General features: G+C 53.5%; 1 protein-coding gene across 2 annotated transcripts in view; it reads left to right on the forward strand.

Annotated features, from left to right (window-relative positions):
• The window catches only part of LOC144113433 (A.superbus venom factor 1-like), a 119,187-nt gene that overhangs the window by 58,598 nt on the left and 42,313 nt on the right, over window positions 1–18,276 (forward strand). For both annotated transcript variants that reach the window (XM_077646504.1, XM_077646505.1), the window contains 3 exons: window positions 1,468–1,647; window positions 2,010–2,133; window positions 3,992–4,220. In XM_077646504.1, the coding sequence (XP_077502630.1) occupies window positions 1,468–1,647; window positions 2,010–2,133; window positions 3,992–4,220 (533 nt within the window). The remainder of the gene's footprint in view (window positions 1–1,467; window positions 1,648–2,009; window positions 2,134–3,991; window positions 4,221–18,276) is intronic.

The raw sequence follows: 18,276 nt of genomic DNA on the forward strand, positions 1-18,276 counted from the left end.
TATGCAGATATAGCATATAATCAAAAATTGGAAACGATTCGGCCAGAGCGACTAAAAACTTTGACCCCTCCAAGCTGCTAATAGGATCTCGGAAAGCACATGCGGTACCAGGGAGCTCAACATGCCCAGCGCCAGCCGGGCGGCGGTAATACACCGTCCAACTAACAAGCATTCACAATATTGAGAGCTGATGAGGGGACAGCAGTTATTTTTATTTATCTATTTAACCCCCCCCCCCCCCTCCCACGCTTATAATGTGAGGAAGATGAAGACTTGCCCACTTCAGCAGGGCCCCATCATACTGTTCTCTCCACTGACGCCCCCGGGAACTGTCACAAGGCGGCGATTAGGATAGCCCTATATTCGCAGGATCTGGCTTGGAGCCATTCCGTTCGCATCCTTCATTACACTCCTATATTCTTCGCAGAGTTTTTGGCTATTGGTTTGGCTCTTTTCTCAAAATTCCGATATATGCGCAGGTTCTCCTACTTGCAGACTGCCTGTCAGTTTTACTCTCTCTCGAAACTTCTGGAAAAGCTTTATTGAATCGTTTCCTTAGGTTCAGAGGTCCATTTCAGAGAGGTTCAGAGAGGCCCGTTTTGTCTGGGTCATTCGGGTGTCTTTTTTTAACGAGGTGGCTGATTTATTAGCGTGGTCGGCACTCAGTGCCCCTTTAATTTGTCTCGTCCCTCAACTCATTCTGTTGGAGATTTCCCGTTTCCAGCGGTTCCAACAGAGCTAAGCCAGCTTCAGTGATCCGTTGCTCAATACCGCGGACTTTCGGCACTTCAAGCACCCTTGGAATGTCCGGTCATGTAAATCAAGGCTGTGCGAGGTGCTTATGGCCGCAGGATCTCTTACTTAAATTTCTACTCATGCAGATGCGGCAACGCTACGACCAATCTTTGTGACTCATGTGGGGAAGTTTAAACAATAGAACATTTTCTATAAACATTTTCTAAACAATACAACATTTCGGGTGGTTCGCATTTCAGAGAAAGACGCATTTTGAGGTCCCTCTTTCGACGTTGGGGCTCGCTGTGCCACTTCCAGGTATTCTTTCGTTCGGTGCGAGCGCCGAGGGATTCGCGTTAAGTGGGGTTTGCGCATACCTTCATGATTACATTATTGCAACCGGAAGGTTACCATGTTAATTATATTCAAAATTCTTCCGCATGTTTAAAAATATGTATTTTTTTCTTTTCCTGGTACTTCATAATTATTTTATTTATTTTAATTTTCTACAATTGTTATTTGTTTCCTAGTTTCAGTCATTCCATTAATCTATTTCTCCGCCTCATGGCTTTCTTTCTTTTCCGTGCAAATACTGCATAATTTTCGTTGGCATTCGCCACCGTACCTTGGCCAATGCCCCCGCGTGGGTATGTGCCATGCTTACTGAAGTCACCAGCAACAACAACTCAGCAGGGCACTTGAAGAGCACTGACCGAATGAATGTCTTCGCAGTGGAGGAGTACGAGGACGAGACGGTGCGAAAGTGCTGCTTGCGCGGTCAGTGGCCAGACAGGTTCCTTCGCTCATGCTCGAAGAGGGCGGGCATCCTGAGGAAGTACATGGAGCAGGGTAGCGCCAACATCACGCAGGATTGCGTGGAAGCCTTCGAGCGGTGCTGCGACATTGCTGAACGTAAGGCCAAGGAAAAGACTCTAGTTCGCCTCTTTTATTATGGTAAAAATATAGTCCGTCTTCTCAGTGTCATAATATTTTTATTCTCTATTCAAACGAAATCCACAGCACCTGAGATGGCGTTACTCCAAGGGGGGGGGGGGGGGGGGGGGGGGTGGGGGGGGGGGTACAAAGCATTATTAAACTGATCGCAAAATTCCGGCTCGCTAAATATCTATCCGGGACGACTGAGAGGATAATTTCAAATAAATTTGAGAGGGACGTCTTATTAAGAATCGTAAATTTCGTTTTTTACTTTGTTCTTTGAAGAAAATTTCTCTTGGCACTGTTACCAGTAGCATGAACACCTTATTTCCTTCCAGACGACGCCGCTCAAAGATCCTCATCCGCTGGAGTCGATGAACTCTCAGACGAGTATCTTGGAGTACACAACCAAATTCGAGACGACTTTCGTGAGACGTGGATATTCCATAGCATGACAATTAGGTGAGAAAAAAAAACTACGATCAAGCCTCCTGCCTCAGATGAGCACTTTTGCATCTTCTCAAGCATAAGAGTTCACATGAATATTGCAAGCGCTCAGCTTGCCTCGGTTTTTCATTTCACGTACGGTCCAAGTGCCGTGTGGGCGGCACATCTGAGGGCACGGTAACGCCTCGCCTAAGCAAGCATTTCTGATCAGTTATGGGCAGCAAAAATGCAGTTTGTAAATTTCGGCCCAAGAAATAGTGGCATAACACCGCGCTTTGGACCCACGAGCATTGTTCGCAAAATGATTTCAAGTAAGTTAATTTACGCTGTTTGGTAAATTCTGCGCAACCTCATGGGAATCAAGGTTCATGAAAGCTTGACGCAGCGTAATGATCATAATCTTGTCGTTCTGGAAATGTGAGTTGCACTGCATAGACGAATACAAACAATGTAGGCAGTATACATTAGTGCATCAGAGATACAACCATAATAATGCAACCAGATTTTTTTTCGTTTTTTTCAAGTCACACTAAGAGCGTCTGGACAACAGACAGAGATGTGCCCGTAGAAACTGAACTCATTGTCTGCGCAACAAACCTGCTTACCAGAAGGATGAGGCAAGCCAGGAATAATGTACTTGATTTATCTGTACATTATTTCTTAATGCACGAGTTTTGTTGAGTGCGCCTCAGAAGACTTCACACTTGACGCACTTTCAAGGATGTGCAAATCAATCTGAAATCATAACGATCAAGACTGGCTTAAATAACGCCAAAATTTGCGAAATCAACTTTGGATAATAAAACCTAAGTGCTTGCTTCGTTTCTGTGAAGCCTCTCTCAAACATATCGCCTGACGGTCGCCTTAGTGATATTTCGCTGTAATGGGAACTACGTACCTACGTACGTTTTACAAGTTCAATAACTCTCAGAAACGTAGAACGAGCAACGCGGCTGAAGCTGAGATTTAGCCAGAAGGACGCAATGGTTACCTTAGTGTTAAGCCCCTTAGTTAGCAGTCTTCAGCAGGAATAAAGCTTGCGTAAATCCGCGAAGATACTAGTCCATTACTGTGCAGCGCGGCCATCACCCTTTATCACAACCAGCTCGTGCGGCAGCCTGGATGACTTCAGAGTTTATGAGATACTGTTAATTGCTCCGTACGAGCCACAGATCCTGTAATCGGGGGCGAAACAGGGATAACCTTTATTCACATGATGGATACTAAGGTCTAATCAAGCTTATGTAGCTCATAGTTCGCCGAAGGCGTTGCATATTAAGGTGGCCTGTAGCATGTGACTTTGAAGACCAAAATCTTCGACAAGACACTCTGAGATCCCGTCTAGCATCCGGTAACTGTATGTATATACCTCCTTTTCAGACGGCTAAAAGCATTATAGTAAGCGGCTGTGCTGGCTATAACGGGCACGTTAAGTATGCCTCGTTCTTTCGGAGGCATCAATGGTAGCAAAGAGATCAGAGACCCTGCGCAGCGTAAGGTTTCTGCCCTCGCCTATAAATAGGAAAGGCTCACAAGTGCGGTGCGAACAAAGTTCTTATTTTGAAGAAATAATTTTCATCTCGTGGTATTAGATTGTTTTAGTTTGATGTGGTTCTTTATACGCTTCGATGTTCACGGAACGCTAAGTGCAGACAGAACAGATGTTTTAACGAGGTTACAGTCGTCAGAGATAACAGCGGCGTTTGCGCAATCAGAGCGGTCAGGAGGTCAATCAGAACGTCCCGGCACTACGGCATACCCCTCTAAGCAGAATGTATTTCAACAAAGGCTCCTCACACCAGCGCTTACATTTCTCGATCTCGCATATTTTGAGAGAATTGTACAACTCTCCTTTGGTTGGTGCCTCATGCAGGGACGACGGCACCGCCGAATTCTCGGCCACTTTGCCGGCGTCGGTCACCACATGGGAGGTGAACGCTGTGAGCGTGTCGCCCAGCGGAGGAGTCTGCGCGGTGGAACCTCTCGAAATCGTGGCGACGAAGAAGTTCTTCGTTGAGGTCAACGTTCCCTACTCGGTCGTCAAGAAAGAGCAAGTCGAGATCCCGGCCACCGTCTACAATTACGGCACGAAACAAATCACGGTGCGCTTGATCATACCACCACCATCTGCGCTCAGTAACCACTGGGTACACTGCAAAAACGCCCTTTGAACAGACGGCCGACTGTGTGCACGAAGGCTGTGCACTTGGCCTTGGGCGTGATCAGCTCACTGTGTTGTGCCATCGTCACCTTTTCTCTTCGCTACCTTAATACTTGCGTCATTTCCCTAATTCCATTCTTCCGGAATGGAGAGCAGCAATTGATAGGCGTGTTACTCCGACCCACCTCTCCACCCTTCCTCGCAGTGAAGCTTTTTCTCTATCTCTCTAAGCACAGTATCCACCCGTGAGGCTGCTGAAACGTACCTCGCGTCAACATCAGTTACAGTCGAGGAAGAAATTACCAGGGCACTTAAGTCTCCTTACGTGCTACGAATTCGAAAGCATTGTGCACTACTGCTGTTTCCGTTGGTGCGTTTGTGGTTGATTACGTCTGTGGTATTCTGTGTATTTTTGTAACTTAGTTCGCGTTGCCTACCAAACGACACACCATTCGGCGCTCCGCGGGTTAATGCCCACATATGCACAACCGGTCGTTCTCTACATAATATTCATAGATGGCGGCGAGTCCTCATACCACTACCAGCGCAGCGGTTAAGCGATGCGCCACTGCACTGGCGGGTGGCTGTTCCTGTCACGGCCACCCGCAGGGATTGTGCGAACTACGTTGCTCTTCCCGAGCAACTTCTCGCACAGCTGGAGCGACGCTCCTCCAAACTTGCCCAGAACTCACCCGAGCTTAACCGAGCTCCCTCCCATTGGCTGCAGCTTGCGCGGCGCTCATACGAACTTGCCCCAGTTACTTGAGGAAAGTAACGCATGAGACAAGTAATGCTTACGCATTAATAACATAACTGCGAAAAAATAGGCGAAAGTGATGTTATATTAGTCATTACGTTCCATATCTTGCTGCACCCATCGAATCCCACAAAGTGATTGTGCAGAGTATTGGTCTCGGCCTATTTCCTCGCTGCCGTTCCTGCCGCTCTATTAACCAACTGCATTCTTCGCTTCCTTTTTCCAAGACTGTTCCCTCGCGAACTGAAAGTCACTGAAAGTCACTCCAACGTGGCGCCGACGCGCCGGGTTTGAAAGAAAAAAAAAATAGGAGTCATCAGGCTGCTCATATTTTCGTTGTTCGCGCAGCGCGAGAACATCGTAACTAGCTCTGCAGAGTGAACAGCCTTCACCTAATACAGCCGCAAGGCACGCTTGTTCGCGACGCGCCAGATATCTGCATTGGTGGCAACGTACAAAGCCCTTATTGGGTTTGTCCTCTTATCTGAGAACACTTCTAGCTTAGATCAGCTAAGAGCGGATAATGTTTGAGAGCACCGTGAAAGCAACGTTTCCACTGAGAGGAAAATGACGGTCTTGTTATAGGATGTACACTGGAAAGCACTCGACAGTCACTGACAACATGAAGAGCATAGGAGAATGTTGATTTATTTTTTTGCTTGTGGTGATTAGCGGAAACAATTACACTACTGACTTCCAACAGGAATGAACACAGCCATAAAAAAGTAACAGTCTCCGATGGCTTCTTTACTTTCGGTGACTGTCATCGTCTTTGATATTTGCAATAAGACCGTAGGATTATTCGGATGTTCCGGTAGCTGCATGACTTTTAGTGTGCGCCTAATGAGTGAAGGGCAGACTTTCTGACGATTCTCACGGGCGCATTCTCTGTCTGCGTCATTTCGACATCTTTTTTGACATTCACGTGCTGTTGAAAGCAAGGAAGGACAGCACAATCTTCCCTAAGAAGATTTTTCGGAGAAATATGGACAAAGCTAGCACCTCAGAGGGCCTCTTTCGACTGAACACCATGCTCCTGATAGTTTCACGTGACTAGCGGTCCCAGAAAGGCGAAATTTCGTTATCATGCAGTGTGCAATGACGACATCTGGCTCAGCGTTTTTAAATTATGCATAGAGTCTTAGTGTGGTTTCGAATGCCAACGCAAGACCCCGCTTACGCGAGTTGGAGTGGCGTGCGATTACGCATGAGCTTCGGCGGAAGAAAAAGTTAAATGTGCGAAGAAAATCTCACTGGACGGGCACGTTTTTCGTTCGCTCGCAGCCAGGGATTAGAATACGCTATCTCGCAAATGAGCGGCATTTAAGGCCCCAATCGCACAGCCTGTGCGATGCGTGTAGCTTATGTAAATGCACCTGTATAAATTTCTCTATCTAGTAAGGCAGTGGCTGTACCTTGTTTTGTCTCTCCTCAGTTCTACAGTACTTCATCGCGGTAGCTGCTTAAAGCTTTGAAAAAAATTCTACCAATCCCTCTTCCAAGCGAATTATTTTATCTCAGTCACGGCGGTCGCATTTCAATGGAGGCAAAATGCTTAAGACCCATGTGCTGTGAGATGTCAGTGCACGTTAAAGATCCCCAAGTGGTCGAAATTATCCTGAACCCTCCACTAAGGCGTACCTCATAGCCTGAGGCGCTTTGGGACGATAAACCCCATGAAACTAAACCAAACCAATTTTCCAACTGAATTGTTGAAAACACACAACATGAATATGGCCTGAGGTGAAGTCTGTCTTTGTGTGTGTATATATGCGAGCATGCGCGCGTGTGTGACTATTCTTTTGTGTGTGCAAGCACTAGGGCTTCCGATCTTTTGATCTCGAAAAAAAAATACATGTCTCTGACTGTCTGAAGCCAGCTAGACCTGAAGAAATGCAACAAATGAGGTCGCGAGGGCGCCGCGCCTGGGTTTCGAACCCACGGCGGCGCGAACAGATCAGCTTCGCTGGCCACTGCACGAGAGCATTGTGCTATCACCGTAACCAATAATCCTTAGGTTGTTGTTGTTGCTGTTGTTGTTGTTGCCTTGGTGACATGGCTCCTTGGTGTTTAACTCGAGTTTTGCATTGCACGTCGTCGACTTCATCAAGTTCCATCCGTGCTCAATGGATTCGGAATACACCGCCATTGCAGTGCACTCTTAACATGCACATGTTTTAAGCGGTCCCAAAATTTTATCGCGCGCGACCACAGAGGTCCTTAGTCACCGATATCACCGATCTTTGACTGAAGCCTGAACTTGAAACCCTATCCTCGAAGCGAAAGCTAAATTACGTGCGGCGTGCTAGTGCACATTGTGGGAGGCCTGCTAGATTCCCGCCGTGGCGTCTGCGCGGCATCCCGCGTCGCTCTCTTTCCCTTTCTCCCGCCTCGGGCGGCGGAGAGGCGGCTGGTGGCTAATCGCTGTCATTCGGCCGCAGCTCCGCCCCCGGCTTCCCAAGGGCCTTTGCCATTGGTGACTTTTGGCGGGAATTCGGGACCCGTTTGGGGTGGTCGCGGGACCTTCCGAGCGGGGCCCCAGAGAGAGGAGACCCCTCCGAGACAGCGTAAGGTGCGTACGTTACTGTTCGTCCGGGCCGGCCTCTGCCGTTCGGACCAGTTCATACTCGAGCTCGCCAGCGTGGGTCCTTGATCCGCCGCGGCTCGAGCCTGTCCAGGGGTCCAACGACCTCTGACAGGCGCACCTTGCGTTGACTGCCCACTCTCTCTCGCAAACGGCCCATCGGCCGACACGAGAGAGATCACAGCACTGCCGCGGGGACAATCTCCTGCAGCGGCGTGCTAGCGGCGCGCATTTCTCTTGTTGCCCCGAGCGCGCACCGGAGCCTTGCTCTGAGCGCGCCCCGGGACGGGGTGACTGTTGAGTGTGTGTATGTACCGCTGGAGGACGGCGTCAATAAACGTCTCCTTCGTGAACTTGGAGGCCTGTTCCTTGCGGCGAGCCGCTCTCCTCTCTTCAGAGGTTGAACGCCGCCGCAGCGGTGCCCCAGGGTGCGTGTGGTGACGGCTGATCGGGGCCCTTGGCTCGCGCGAAGCTCGAACCCGCGGTGGGTAGTGGCCTGTGCCTACTGAGAAACCCACAACTGGCGCCCAACGTGCTAAGTCACTGGCTCTTAGCCTTTGATAGCACATTTGCCGAGCAGGTCGCCTTGACGATCACGCTTGAGCACCATGTCTGCCACCCCCATCGGGGCACTCGGCAGCTACGTGTCGGCTCCCTTAGGAGTCGAAGCGTCCTTTGATCCGTTGGCGGCTGTTCCTTCGAATAGCCAAACACCGTGGTTGGCCGCGGCCCCCATTGGGGCATACGGCGCTACAACCCCCAACGTCGATCACGCAGCTCCCATTGGAGCTGTATCGGGAGCACCCTGCGGTGCACCCGTCAATCACATGCCTCCGCTGTGCGTGCTTTGCACCCAGTGCGAAAGCGGTGCGTGCGACGCTGCCGCAACCGGCCGTCCTGCACAGCAGCAGCCGTGCCCCGCGAGCAGTCAATTCTGCTCTGGGAACGGTGAGGCGCTGGCCCGGCTCCCTGTGGAAACCGCGCCGCTCATCGAACTGGGCGCCTTGCCCCCTGCGTTCGTGCAGCCCGCCCAAGCCTCCTCTGAGGCCGGGGCGCAGGCGCTGCTAAGAAGTGCTGCCCAGATGATTCAGTCGCTGTCAGGGGCGTATGAGACGCTTTTGGCCGCGCCGAAGGTGTCTCACCCCGCGGTCAAGTTGCCCATGCCAACATACCGCGGGTATGATGACCTCCTCAGTGCCCGGGATTTCCTTGAGTCCCTCACCCATTACCAGAGAGCTATGGGTCTCACTGATCAGGTTGTGCTTGCACACATCAAGCGGTATTCACACGGGGGACCTCGGCGCGGAGGGACGGGGAGACGAGGCGCGCTACGTCACCGGCCGGCCAAACCCCTCCCCCGCTCCCAAATTTAGTATTCACACGGGCAGCGGGGAGCCGCCGCGGGGATCTAGACGCGCGAAGCGGCCGGGCGGCGTGGGAGGGGTTAAAGAAAGGGCCGGACGGCCGGTTTTGCTGTTCTTTGAAGACAGCGAAGGCTAAAAAAAAAATAATAAAGATTGAAGGGAGATAAGAGGGAAAAGAAACCGAAAAAGGGAAACAAACAGACAGTTCCCAGCACCGGAGCTGAATACACGTCGAACTTTCTGGCGCTAGAGGATCCAGAGCAGGAAATGGACGTCGCAAAAAGGCGCAAGTACGTGTTGTTGGCGGCTCTACTTGAAACCGAGGATGACGACGATCTTTTCAAGAAAAAGCGGCGGTGCTGGGTGAAGCCATGGATGCAAGAAAAGTCACTTGGTGTGCAGCACAGTCTGTATAACACGCTCCGTGAAGATGACCCGGACGAATACCAGAAACTGCTTCGTGTGCCGCATGAAGTTTTCTTGTGGATGCTGGAACGCATCAGACACCGGATTATTATTATTATTTTTTTTACAACAAAAGCCGCCATCTGGGTTTACCATGCTCAAGGAGCGGGGCTGTGCTGATCTGAGGAGGGAAAATGCCGACAGTCGAGGGGGGAAAAATTAGAAGAAAAAAAAGAGATGCGTGAAAGATAGAAGAGAAGAAACTCTGAGAAGATGCAGACAAACACAAAGACGACGTATGCCACAAAACGCATCTTGCTCTAACCAGTTCATAAATATTGGACTTCAAAAATGTTTTTATTAGTGCACGCATTCCTCTTCGTTCAACGTGCGCAAAATCCACGGCAAGAAGTAATACAGCTCCGTCGACAGCGGAGCGCCACTCACAGCGACCCCAACGCGCGCCCTGCCAAGTGCCGCCTAATCTCCCGGGGACGCGGGGACTGAACGTAGCGGCCGAGCGAACGGTCCCCTCCCCCGTCGGCGGCGGCCGCCGGACCAAAACCGGAAACTGCGTCGCCGCGAGCACTCTCGAAGGCGTGACGTGTACGCAGCCGCCGTCAGTTCGGGAGGGATTCCATCCCCCGTGTGAATACCCCTTCATCCCCGCAGCACTGACTGACACCGCAGCTAGGTGGCATCGGCTTTCCGGCCACCGGGCAGCGACTCTCGAGGAGTTCCGTGCAGCATTCTTGCGCGAATTCCTGCCCGCTGACTATGAGCGTAGGATGCGGCGAGAGTTGGAACTCCGTACACAGGCTCCGGATGAGTCACTCCTGGAGTACGTACGTGCGATGGAGGACCTTTTCTCAATCGCCGAGCCCAGAGCCTCGAACGAGGAACGTGTGGAAAGGACTATCAGGCTGGCACATCCGACTTTTTCGGCATACCTGCGCGGAGGCCGGTTCCGAGATTTTGAGGAGCTGGCCGCCGAGGCAAAGCGCATTCAAGGCGACATTCTCGCCGCGCGCGCCTATCGTCCGCCACCGCCGGCAAGCGAGGCCCTCGAGCCACGCTGTGCATGGAGAGGGGCCATGCCTCTACCCAACCGGCGACCACCCGCACACGCTGCCTCTGCAGCCGTTAGCGGGCAAAACGAAGTATGGGAGTTGAGCGATAGAGCTCTCGATCCCTACTCCTACAGGAGACGGACAGCCTTCGCTGCACCGTTTTCTGGACCGCCTGCCCAGGGACGCCAAGCGCCCCAACGCACAGCGGAGGGGGAAACCCGAATCAGCCGGCCCTTTGGCCGTGCAACGGGCGGAACCAGGCAGGGAGAGGCGCCATTGTTCCGCGACCAAGCTCGCGGCGGTGTGCGCTGTTTCCGCTGTCAAGAGACGGGGCACTTAGCGAGAGAATGCCCCGTAACCAGGCCTCCTTTGAGGCAGGGAAACGGCGGCGCGGGTCGGTCGTAAAGGGACGGCCGGCCCAATCCTTGCTAATCCCCTCTGCGTACAGAGCAAGCTGCCTTGCTAATGCGCACGCGCCGTTTATTCCGGTCACCATTGCTGGCCGCGAATTTTTGGCATTACTGGATACGGGAGCCACTGCCTCCTTGTTCGGTGAAGAGGTGTTGTCCCACTTGCAAAAGCACTCGGTGCGCTTGCGGGACTGCCGTACGACATTCAACCTTGCGAAAGGCGTAGCCCATTCGGCTGGCGCCGCGAGGCTGACTGTCAGGTGGGGAGAGCGGACGAGACGCACTCGTTTCATCCACCTCCCAGGGCTCAGTGTGCCCGTGATTCTCGGAAGGGACTTTCTCCTGAAAACCGGGATCGTGGTGGACATTGCGAATGGCGGCTATCGCGACGGACCATTGTCCCAGCTGAAGCCGTTCATCTGCCCACCGGCGTCAATAACTGCCTGCGCAGTGAAGGCGTTCGGAGAGTGCCACGCTCAGCGACCAGGGCTAAGCCCTTGTGTCGAACGTTCCGTCGTTCACGCTCCCCTTTGGGACCGAGCGGCGCGGCACGACCAGGCACCACATCCGCTGGCCGCCTTTGCGGTAACGTTGGATGACACACAGAAGGCTCGTTTGACAGCACTGTTGTGTCAGTACGATGAGCTCTTCACGGATCAACCTGGCTGTACTAATTTAGTGAGCCACAAGATCCACACCGGAGATGCGCTTCCTTTGAAGTGCAACCCCAGACCCGTCAGCCTTGCGAAAAGGCAGGTGATCGATGGGTTGCTGGATGAGATGCTGTCGGCGGACATTATCCGTCGCTCGTCCAGCGCTTGGGCGTCTCCGGTTGTGTTGGTGCCTAAGAAAGATGGCAGCCACCGGTTGTGTGTGGATTATCGCCGTCTGAATGCGCTGACTCGAAAGGATGCCTATCCGCTCCCGACGATCAGCTCAATCGTAGGAAACCTGGGCAGTGCGCGGTACTTTTCCACGCTAGATGCCTCCAAAGGTTACCTACAGGTCCAGATGGCGGACGCTGACCGGTCTAAGACCGCGTTCACGTGCCACAGAGGGCTGTTCGAGTTCACTCGCATGCCCTTTGGTCTCTGCAATGGTCCTGCGACTTTTCAGAGGCTCATGGACCGCGTCCTAGGGGAAGCGAAATGGTCTCATGCCATGTGCTACCTGGACGATATCGTGATTTATTCACGAACCTTCGATGAGCACTTAGGCCACATTGCCGACGTGCTCGCGAGGGTACGGGCTGCTGGGATGACTTTGAATCCTGCGAAAGCCCAAATAGCGCGGACCCGGGTTCAGTTGCTAGGGTTCACGCTGGGCGAGGGCTCCATTGAGCCCGATGCGGACAAACTCCGAGCCATACTCGAGTTTCCCGTGCCCAAGGACGTACGCGGCCTCCGCCGTTTTCTGGGAATGGCCAATTTCTATCGGTCGTTCATCCCGTCCTGTGCCCGCGTGCAGGCACCCTTGACCAAGCTCTTGGGAAAGACTGCCGCGTGGCGATGGGGGCCCGAGCAAGAGCGATCCTTTCGCCTCCTGTCTAGTGCCATTGCCGAGACAGCGCAGCTCAGGCTACCCGACCTGACCAGACAGTTCGTAGTCCAGACTGACGCGAGCGATCTGGGTTTAGGAGCAGTTCTCCTACAGGATTTCGATGGCGTGCTGCAGCCGCTGGCCTTTGCCAGCCGCTCCTTGCTACCCTCGGAGAGGAATTATTCCGTGACCGAGAAGGAGTGCCTCGCCATCGTGTTTGCACTGCGGAAATTCGACGTCTACCTTGACGGAACGCAATTCGTGGTGCAGACAGACCACAGTGCGCTCAGTTGGCTGATGCGGCTCCGCGAGCCTGCGGGTCGGCTGGCGCGCTGGGCTCTCCTGATACAGCATTACGACTTTTCGGTTCAGTATCGAAAGGGGAGCACGAACGTGGTAGCTGACGCGCTATCCCGTGCCCCACTCGCCAGCGGCGCCTTGACGCCAGCAGGCGGAGCGGGCGAAAAAGCGGACGAGCCGCCGGGCGGCAAGGAGGGGGAGCCCGCAAACGGGCTAACCCATTCCGCTAACCAGGCAAGCAGCGCTTCGCAAAGCGGGCGGGAGGCAAAGCTCCGCGTGAGCGCCTCGGAGACGCCGTCGCGAGCGGAAATTTTGGCTGCAAACCTGAAGGGGGACGAGACCAGGCCCCCCTCTGGGAGAACTGGAATCGTTTTCAGCCGGAAAGAGCTGCTGAAAGCCCAGCAAAATGACCCCATGTGTCGCGAGATGAGCGACGGTCTCAGGGAGACGGAGCGCCGGGACGCTACTTGTATTGTAGCGGGCGCAGGGGGTGAAAGCCAGCGTGGGTCGCGGCGAGCCCCGGGGGATTCATATTTGCTGGGCCATGACGGGCTCGTGCTGAAATACATAGCCACCGATGATGAGTCCATTGACCCGTTCAAGGTGGTTATCCCCAAAAGTCTGAGAGGCGCACTGTTGCGATTTTCTCATGACGAACCACTGGCCGGTCACCTGAGTGGCTCCAAAGTTTTTGCAAAACTGAGTCAATCGGTGACGTGGCCCGGCATGAAGCGTGACATTTTCCGCTATTGCCGTTCCTGCCATGTCTGTCAAGCGGTGAAGTCAAGGGGCGGCAAGCCGCCCGGAATGATGAAACCAATTGACAGTGTGCGTCCGTGGCAGATGGCCACCTGCGATCTGATGGGGCCTTTCCCCAGGAGTAAGCAGGGGTTCATTCACCTGATGGTAGTAGCTGACCATTTTTCCAAATGGGTCGAGTTGTACCCGCTTCGGAAAGTGTCAGCACGAGCGGTGCTGGATAAACTCCAGGAAGTGTTCTGTCGGTTCGGCTTTCCGGAAAGACTGATCACGGACAATGCGTCCTATTTCACCGCTCGGGTGTTCGGTAACACGTGCCGTTCCCTCGGAATCGAGCACTACACCACTTCACCCTACCATCCCCAGTCCAACTTGACCGAGCGAATCAACCGAACGCTCAAGCCAATGCTGGCGGCCTTTGCCGAGTGTCAAAAGGACTGGGCAGACCATTTGAGCGAATTTGCGTTCGCCATTCGAACCGCTGAGAATCGCTCAACTGGTTTCTCTCCCGCCTTCCTCAATTTCGGGAGGGAGCTGGCGAATCCGATGTCAAACGTCGTGCAGAGCCAGCTCGGGGATGAGCAGACGCGGGCAGACTTCTCTGCTTATGCGTCGACGCTTCGGGACCGGCTTAGTCGGGCTCTCAACAGAGCAAGACAGAGTTTGGCGGCAGCCAGAGCCCAGCAGAAGGCTCAGTATGACCGCAAGCACCGCAGCCTGACTTTTCAGGCGGGCGATCTTGTCCTGAAGCGCAACCACGCTCTTAGTGATGCGAGCAAGGGGTTCTCAGCCTCGCTCGCTCCTAAGTGGCTTGGCCCGTACCGAGTGGTTAGAGTCTGGTCTCCGCTCGCGTACCTGCTGGAGGATCCCCTTACGGGGAAAACCAGCCGTGCCCACATCGCAGACCTGAAGGCCTATGCGTCACGGCCTGACGAGTTTGCGTCGGTACCCATTGGTATCACAAGCAAGCGCAAAGGCACAACTGGTGCTGCGGAACGCAATCGTACCGAGCACCGGTACAATCTGAGGCGACGGTCACCGATGTGATTGATGCCGGATGGCGGACTCTTCCGCAACCGAAGGCACGCAGCCTCAGCTAGCTGGCGAGCTTTCTCGCCGGGCCCTACCCCAGGTGAAGCACGGCGATTTCTTTTTTGTTTTGTTTTCCGCATGCTCAGTTCCAGCCTTGTGCAGTTATTTAGTCGTTTGTTTGTTTTAGTCAGTCTTTAACATGTTTTTGTTTCCAGTTTATTCGCTGTTTCGTCTAACGTTCCGAGATCTGTACATATGTAATATACGTTTGCGTTGGCGTCGTTTTTTTTAAACCAGACTTGTACATATGTAAAGTTCAGCCTACTCGCGATTGCACTTTTCTTGTAGCGCAGAGATGGCCTTCTTTTGTACAGCGCGCCTTCTTTTCATTTATGTTCTGACCCCACGGGTGCGGCGAGGAAGAACACGGGACCGGTTGGTTCGCGGAGGTGTCGGCGAAAGTCTCCCCTTCCGGCTGGGGAGTGGTTTGCTCGTTAAGGAGCGAGTGTCTCGCGGAATGGTTTTTGTGTGAAAAGTGCGTCTGAAGAGTGACCTTTGACCCCTGCCACGGCGCCTCGGAACGATTCCGACAAGCGGGTCGTTGTGACTGATGAATGTCCGCTTCTGTGCCGGTGCGTGCCTGGGATGACGTGCGTGCTCCCAAGATCAAAGGCAACGCCGAGAGGGGGGCAGGAAGGACAGCACCGAAGGTCGCTGTAGTCTGACGTCGAGCTTGCGGCGCTGTGCCGCCGGCGGGCGGAGGCCAGCCCGGCGTTCGCCGCGCTGTTGGCGCCCGGAGTGCCGGCGCCTAGCGGCGGCCAGGCAAGTGGTCCACCGGGATCGGAAGCTCCAGGCGAGGAGGTGTCGGGCTGCGGGTCCTCTTCGGGATCGTCGAGCGTCGTCGACGTCCTCATGCTCAACTTTGACGACCTTGTAGAGGACATGGGACCGCCGTCGATAAATCGTCCACCGGAACCCTGAAGGCAGCAAAGGCGTGAGTTGGCCGCCGACAGGCCCAATGGGCCGCGCCACCGAAAATTATGAGGCTGCAGGCCACCTGTCAGCCAGCCTTGTGTACAGTGTACAGTGTAATTAGTTTTGTCTCCTTGGAACGTATGCAAGTGTTGTTTGTTTTCTGTTCTTGTTTGTTTGTCTTTTGAGTTTATGGCTGGAACTGAAGTGTGGTAGTTTTATGTGGATTAATTTTTTGTTTTTTTATTTTGCCGCATGCTTTCGCCGATGGGTAGGAGGGCATTTAAGGAGAGGAGGATGTGGGAGGCCTGCTAGATTCCCGCCGTGGCGTCTGCGCGGCATCCCGCGTCGCTCTCTTTCCCTTTCTCCCGCCTCGGGCGGCGGAGAGGCGGCTGGTGGCTAATCGCTGTCATTCGGCCGCAGCTCCGCCCCCGGCTTCCCAAGGGCCTTTGCCATTGGTGACTTTTGGCGGGAATTCGGGACCCGTTTGGGGTGGTCGCGGGACCTTCCGAGCGGGGCCCCAGAGAGAGGAGACCCCTCCGAGACAGCGTAAGGTGCGTACGTTACTGTTCGTCCGGGCCGGCCTCTGCCGTTCGGACCAGTTCATACTCGAGCTCGCCAGCGTGGGTCCTTGATCCGCCGCGGCTCGAGCCTGTCCAGGGGTCCAACGACCTCTGACAGGCGCACCTTGCGTTGACTGCCCACTCTCTCTCGCAAACGGCCCATCGGCCGACACGAGAGAGATCACAGCACTGCCGCGGGGACAATCTCCTGCAGCGGCGTGCTAGCGGCGCGCATTTCTCTTGTTGCCCCGAGCGCGCACCGGAGCCTTGCTCTGAGCGCGCCCCGGGACGGGGTGACTGTTGAGTGTGTGTATGTACCGCTGGAGGACGGCGTCAATAAACGTCTCCTTCGTGAACTTGGAGGCCTGTTTCTTGCGGCGAGCCGCTCTCCTCTCTTCAGAGGTTGAACGCCGCCGCAGCGGTGCCCCAGGGTGCGTGTGGTGACGGCTGATCGGGGCCCTTGGCTCGCGCGAAGCTCGAACCCGCGGTGGGTAGTGTCCTGTGCCTACTGAGAAACCCCACAACATGTACTTCGCATTGGTCGAATAACCTAAATCGGTTTTACTTTTTTTTGAACGAGATAGCCGGAATTCATTGCGGCAAAGCCTGTCCCTCCCATAACTTAAGCGGCTTTAATACAATAGAGAAAATTTCGAGTCACCCGTGCTCACACGTCACAACTTTGACCAATAGGCCACTCCCTTGCCGACGTGTGACTGACTTTTTTGGTTCAGCAAAACATTCAGCGAACGGCAGCGTAGTGCAACAGGTGCAGCACTTGTGGACGCTGGAGGAGAAACTCGTGAGCATACATGCAAGACACGCGGGAAGACGAAGGCGGGAACTGCGCAATCTTTTGAGCCTAAACGGAAATTTTACGGCCAAGATATAATCAGTGTCCAAAATATGGCAGACAGCAATTTTTTTTCACGGGTTTTAATTACCAGTAAAGCCAGACCCAAAGAAAAAGCCTTTTCGCCATTCGCTGCCGGACCACTTGGAGCGGAAACCCTAATCGGCAGCTTGTCCATCCCCTGCGCCGGAGGACATTGCAGGAACGGGTTCGATTCCTACCGCCGACACCGTGCTTCTCTTCTTTTGCGTCCGCCCCACGCTGCATATGGCCAAGATTTGTGTTATGAGCAGAACAATTGGCCGTACGAGACATTCTGTTGTTAAAGAAAAAAAAACGTCAACGTTTTCAAACGCGGAGAGTTTTCAAGCGCGGAGAGTTGATTGGAGCGCCTGTTAGCGACGCTTCTGGCCGCTGTCGTAGCACACTCGCGTGTGCGCAGCAGCCGACGCCAACTGCGTATGAACGGTCACGAGCCCTCTTGCTTCGGCGAATGAAAGAAACCAGAGCCTTGTACGCCTTCATGTAATTTGACGGTCTTTTGATCTTGCCGACGCTCAAGCAACAACAACGCAGAAATATCAAGCAATAACAGCTCCTGAACGCAGCCGTATTGTGGAGAGGCTCTTGTGGCTGTGTACACACTGTCTCAAGGGCGTCCCGCATCAGATGAGCATTCAGACGCTGTCATAAATCCCAACTTCTCCCAAGGGGGATACGCGCTTTGCCTAGAAACTTCCGCAGTAAGGGTCTTTAAACCTGGTTCTTAATACTTTTTCAGCCTGCTTTTAAACAATGGGCTTTCGTGGTTTAGCTATCTTGACGGCAAAAACGCGGGAGAATGTAATGATTTCTTTCTTCCGTTTTCTCTTCGTTCGATCAGATGCCCCGCCAGACCACTGTTACTGGCGGAATTGCTTAGTGGGCGCCGCTCACGGCAGAAAAGAAATACGGAAACGATGAGGGTATTCACGCGCCAGCGTGAGATGATGGTCAGCTACTGTTGAACGTCTGCTGAAAATTCGGCAGCTTTCGAATGGATTCGCCGTCAACTGCTGGGAAAGTGTGTCGGTGTCCAGTCTGTGTTTTTGCGCGCCAACTGCTTGGCTGTTCCAGCTGCGTTTCGTTCGACGAGCGCCTCCGCTTCTTTTTCTCTCGCGCGTTTCGACAAGCGTCGGGTTCTCTGGCATCCACTCACGGAAAAGACAGCGGCTAAAGTTACCAACATCCGGCTTCTTACTGAGTGCAGAAACTGTACATACGTTAGCGACTTGGTAACATTAGGCAACTATGCCGTTAAAGCAGCAGTTAAGCGCTTTGCGTAAATTTACCTTGTCTCGCGGCTTATTTTTTGTTCACAAAAGTCAAACCCTCAAATTCAGTAGGAAA

The sequence above is a fragment of the Amblyomma americanum genome, chromosome 1, assembly GCF_052857255.1.
Source record: "Amblyomma americanum isolate KBUSLIRL-KWMA chromosome 1, ASM5285725v1, whole genome shotgun sequence".
Classification (NCBI taxonomy): Eukaryota; Metazoa; Arthropoda; class Arachnida; order Ixodida; family Ixodidae; genus Amblyomma; species Amblyomma americanum.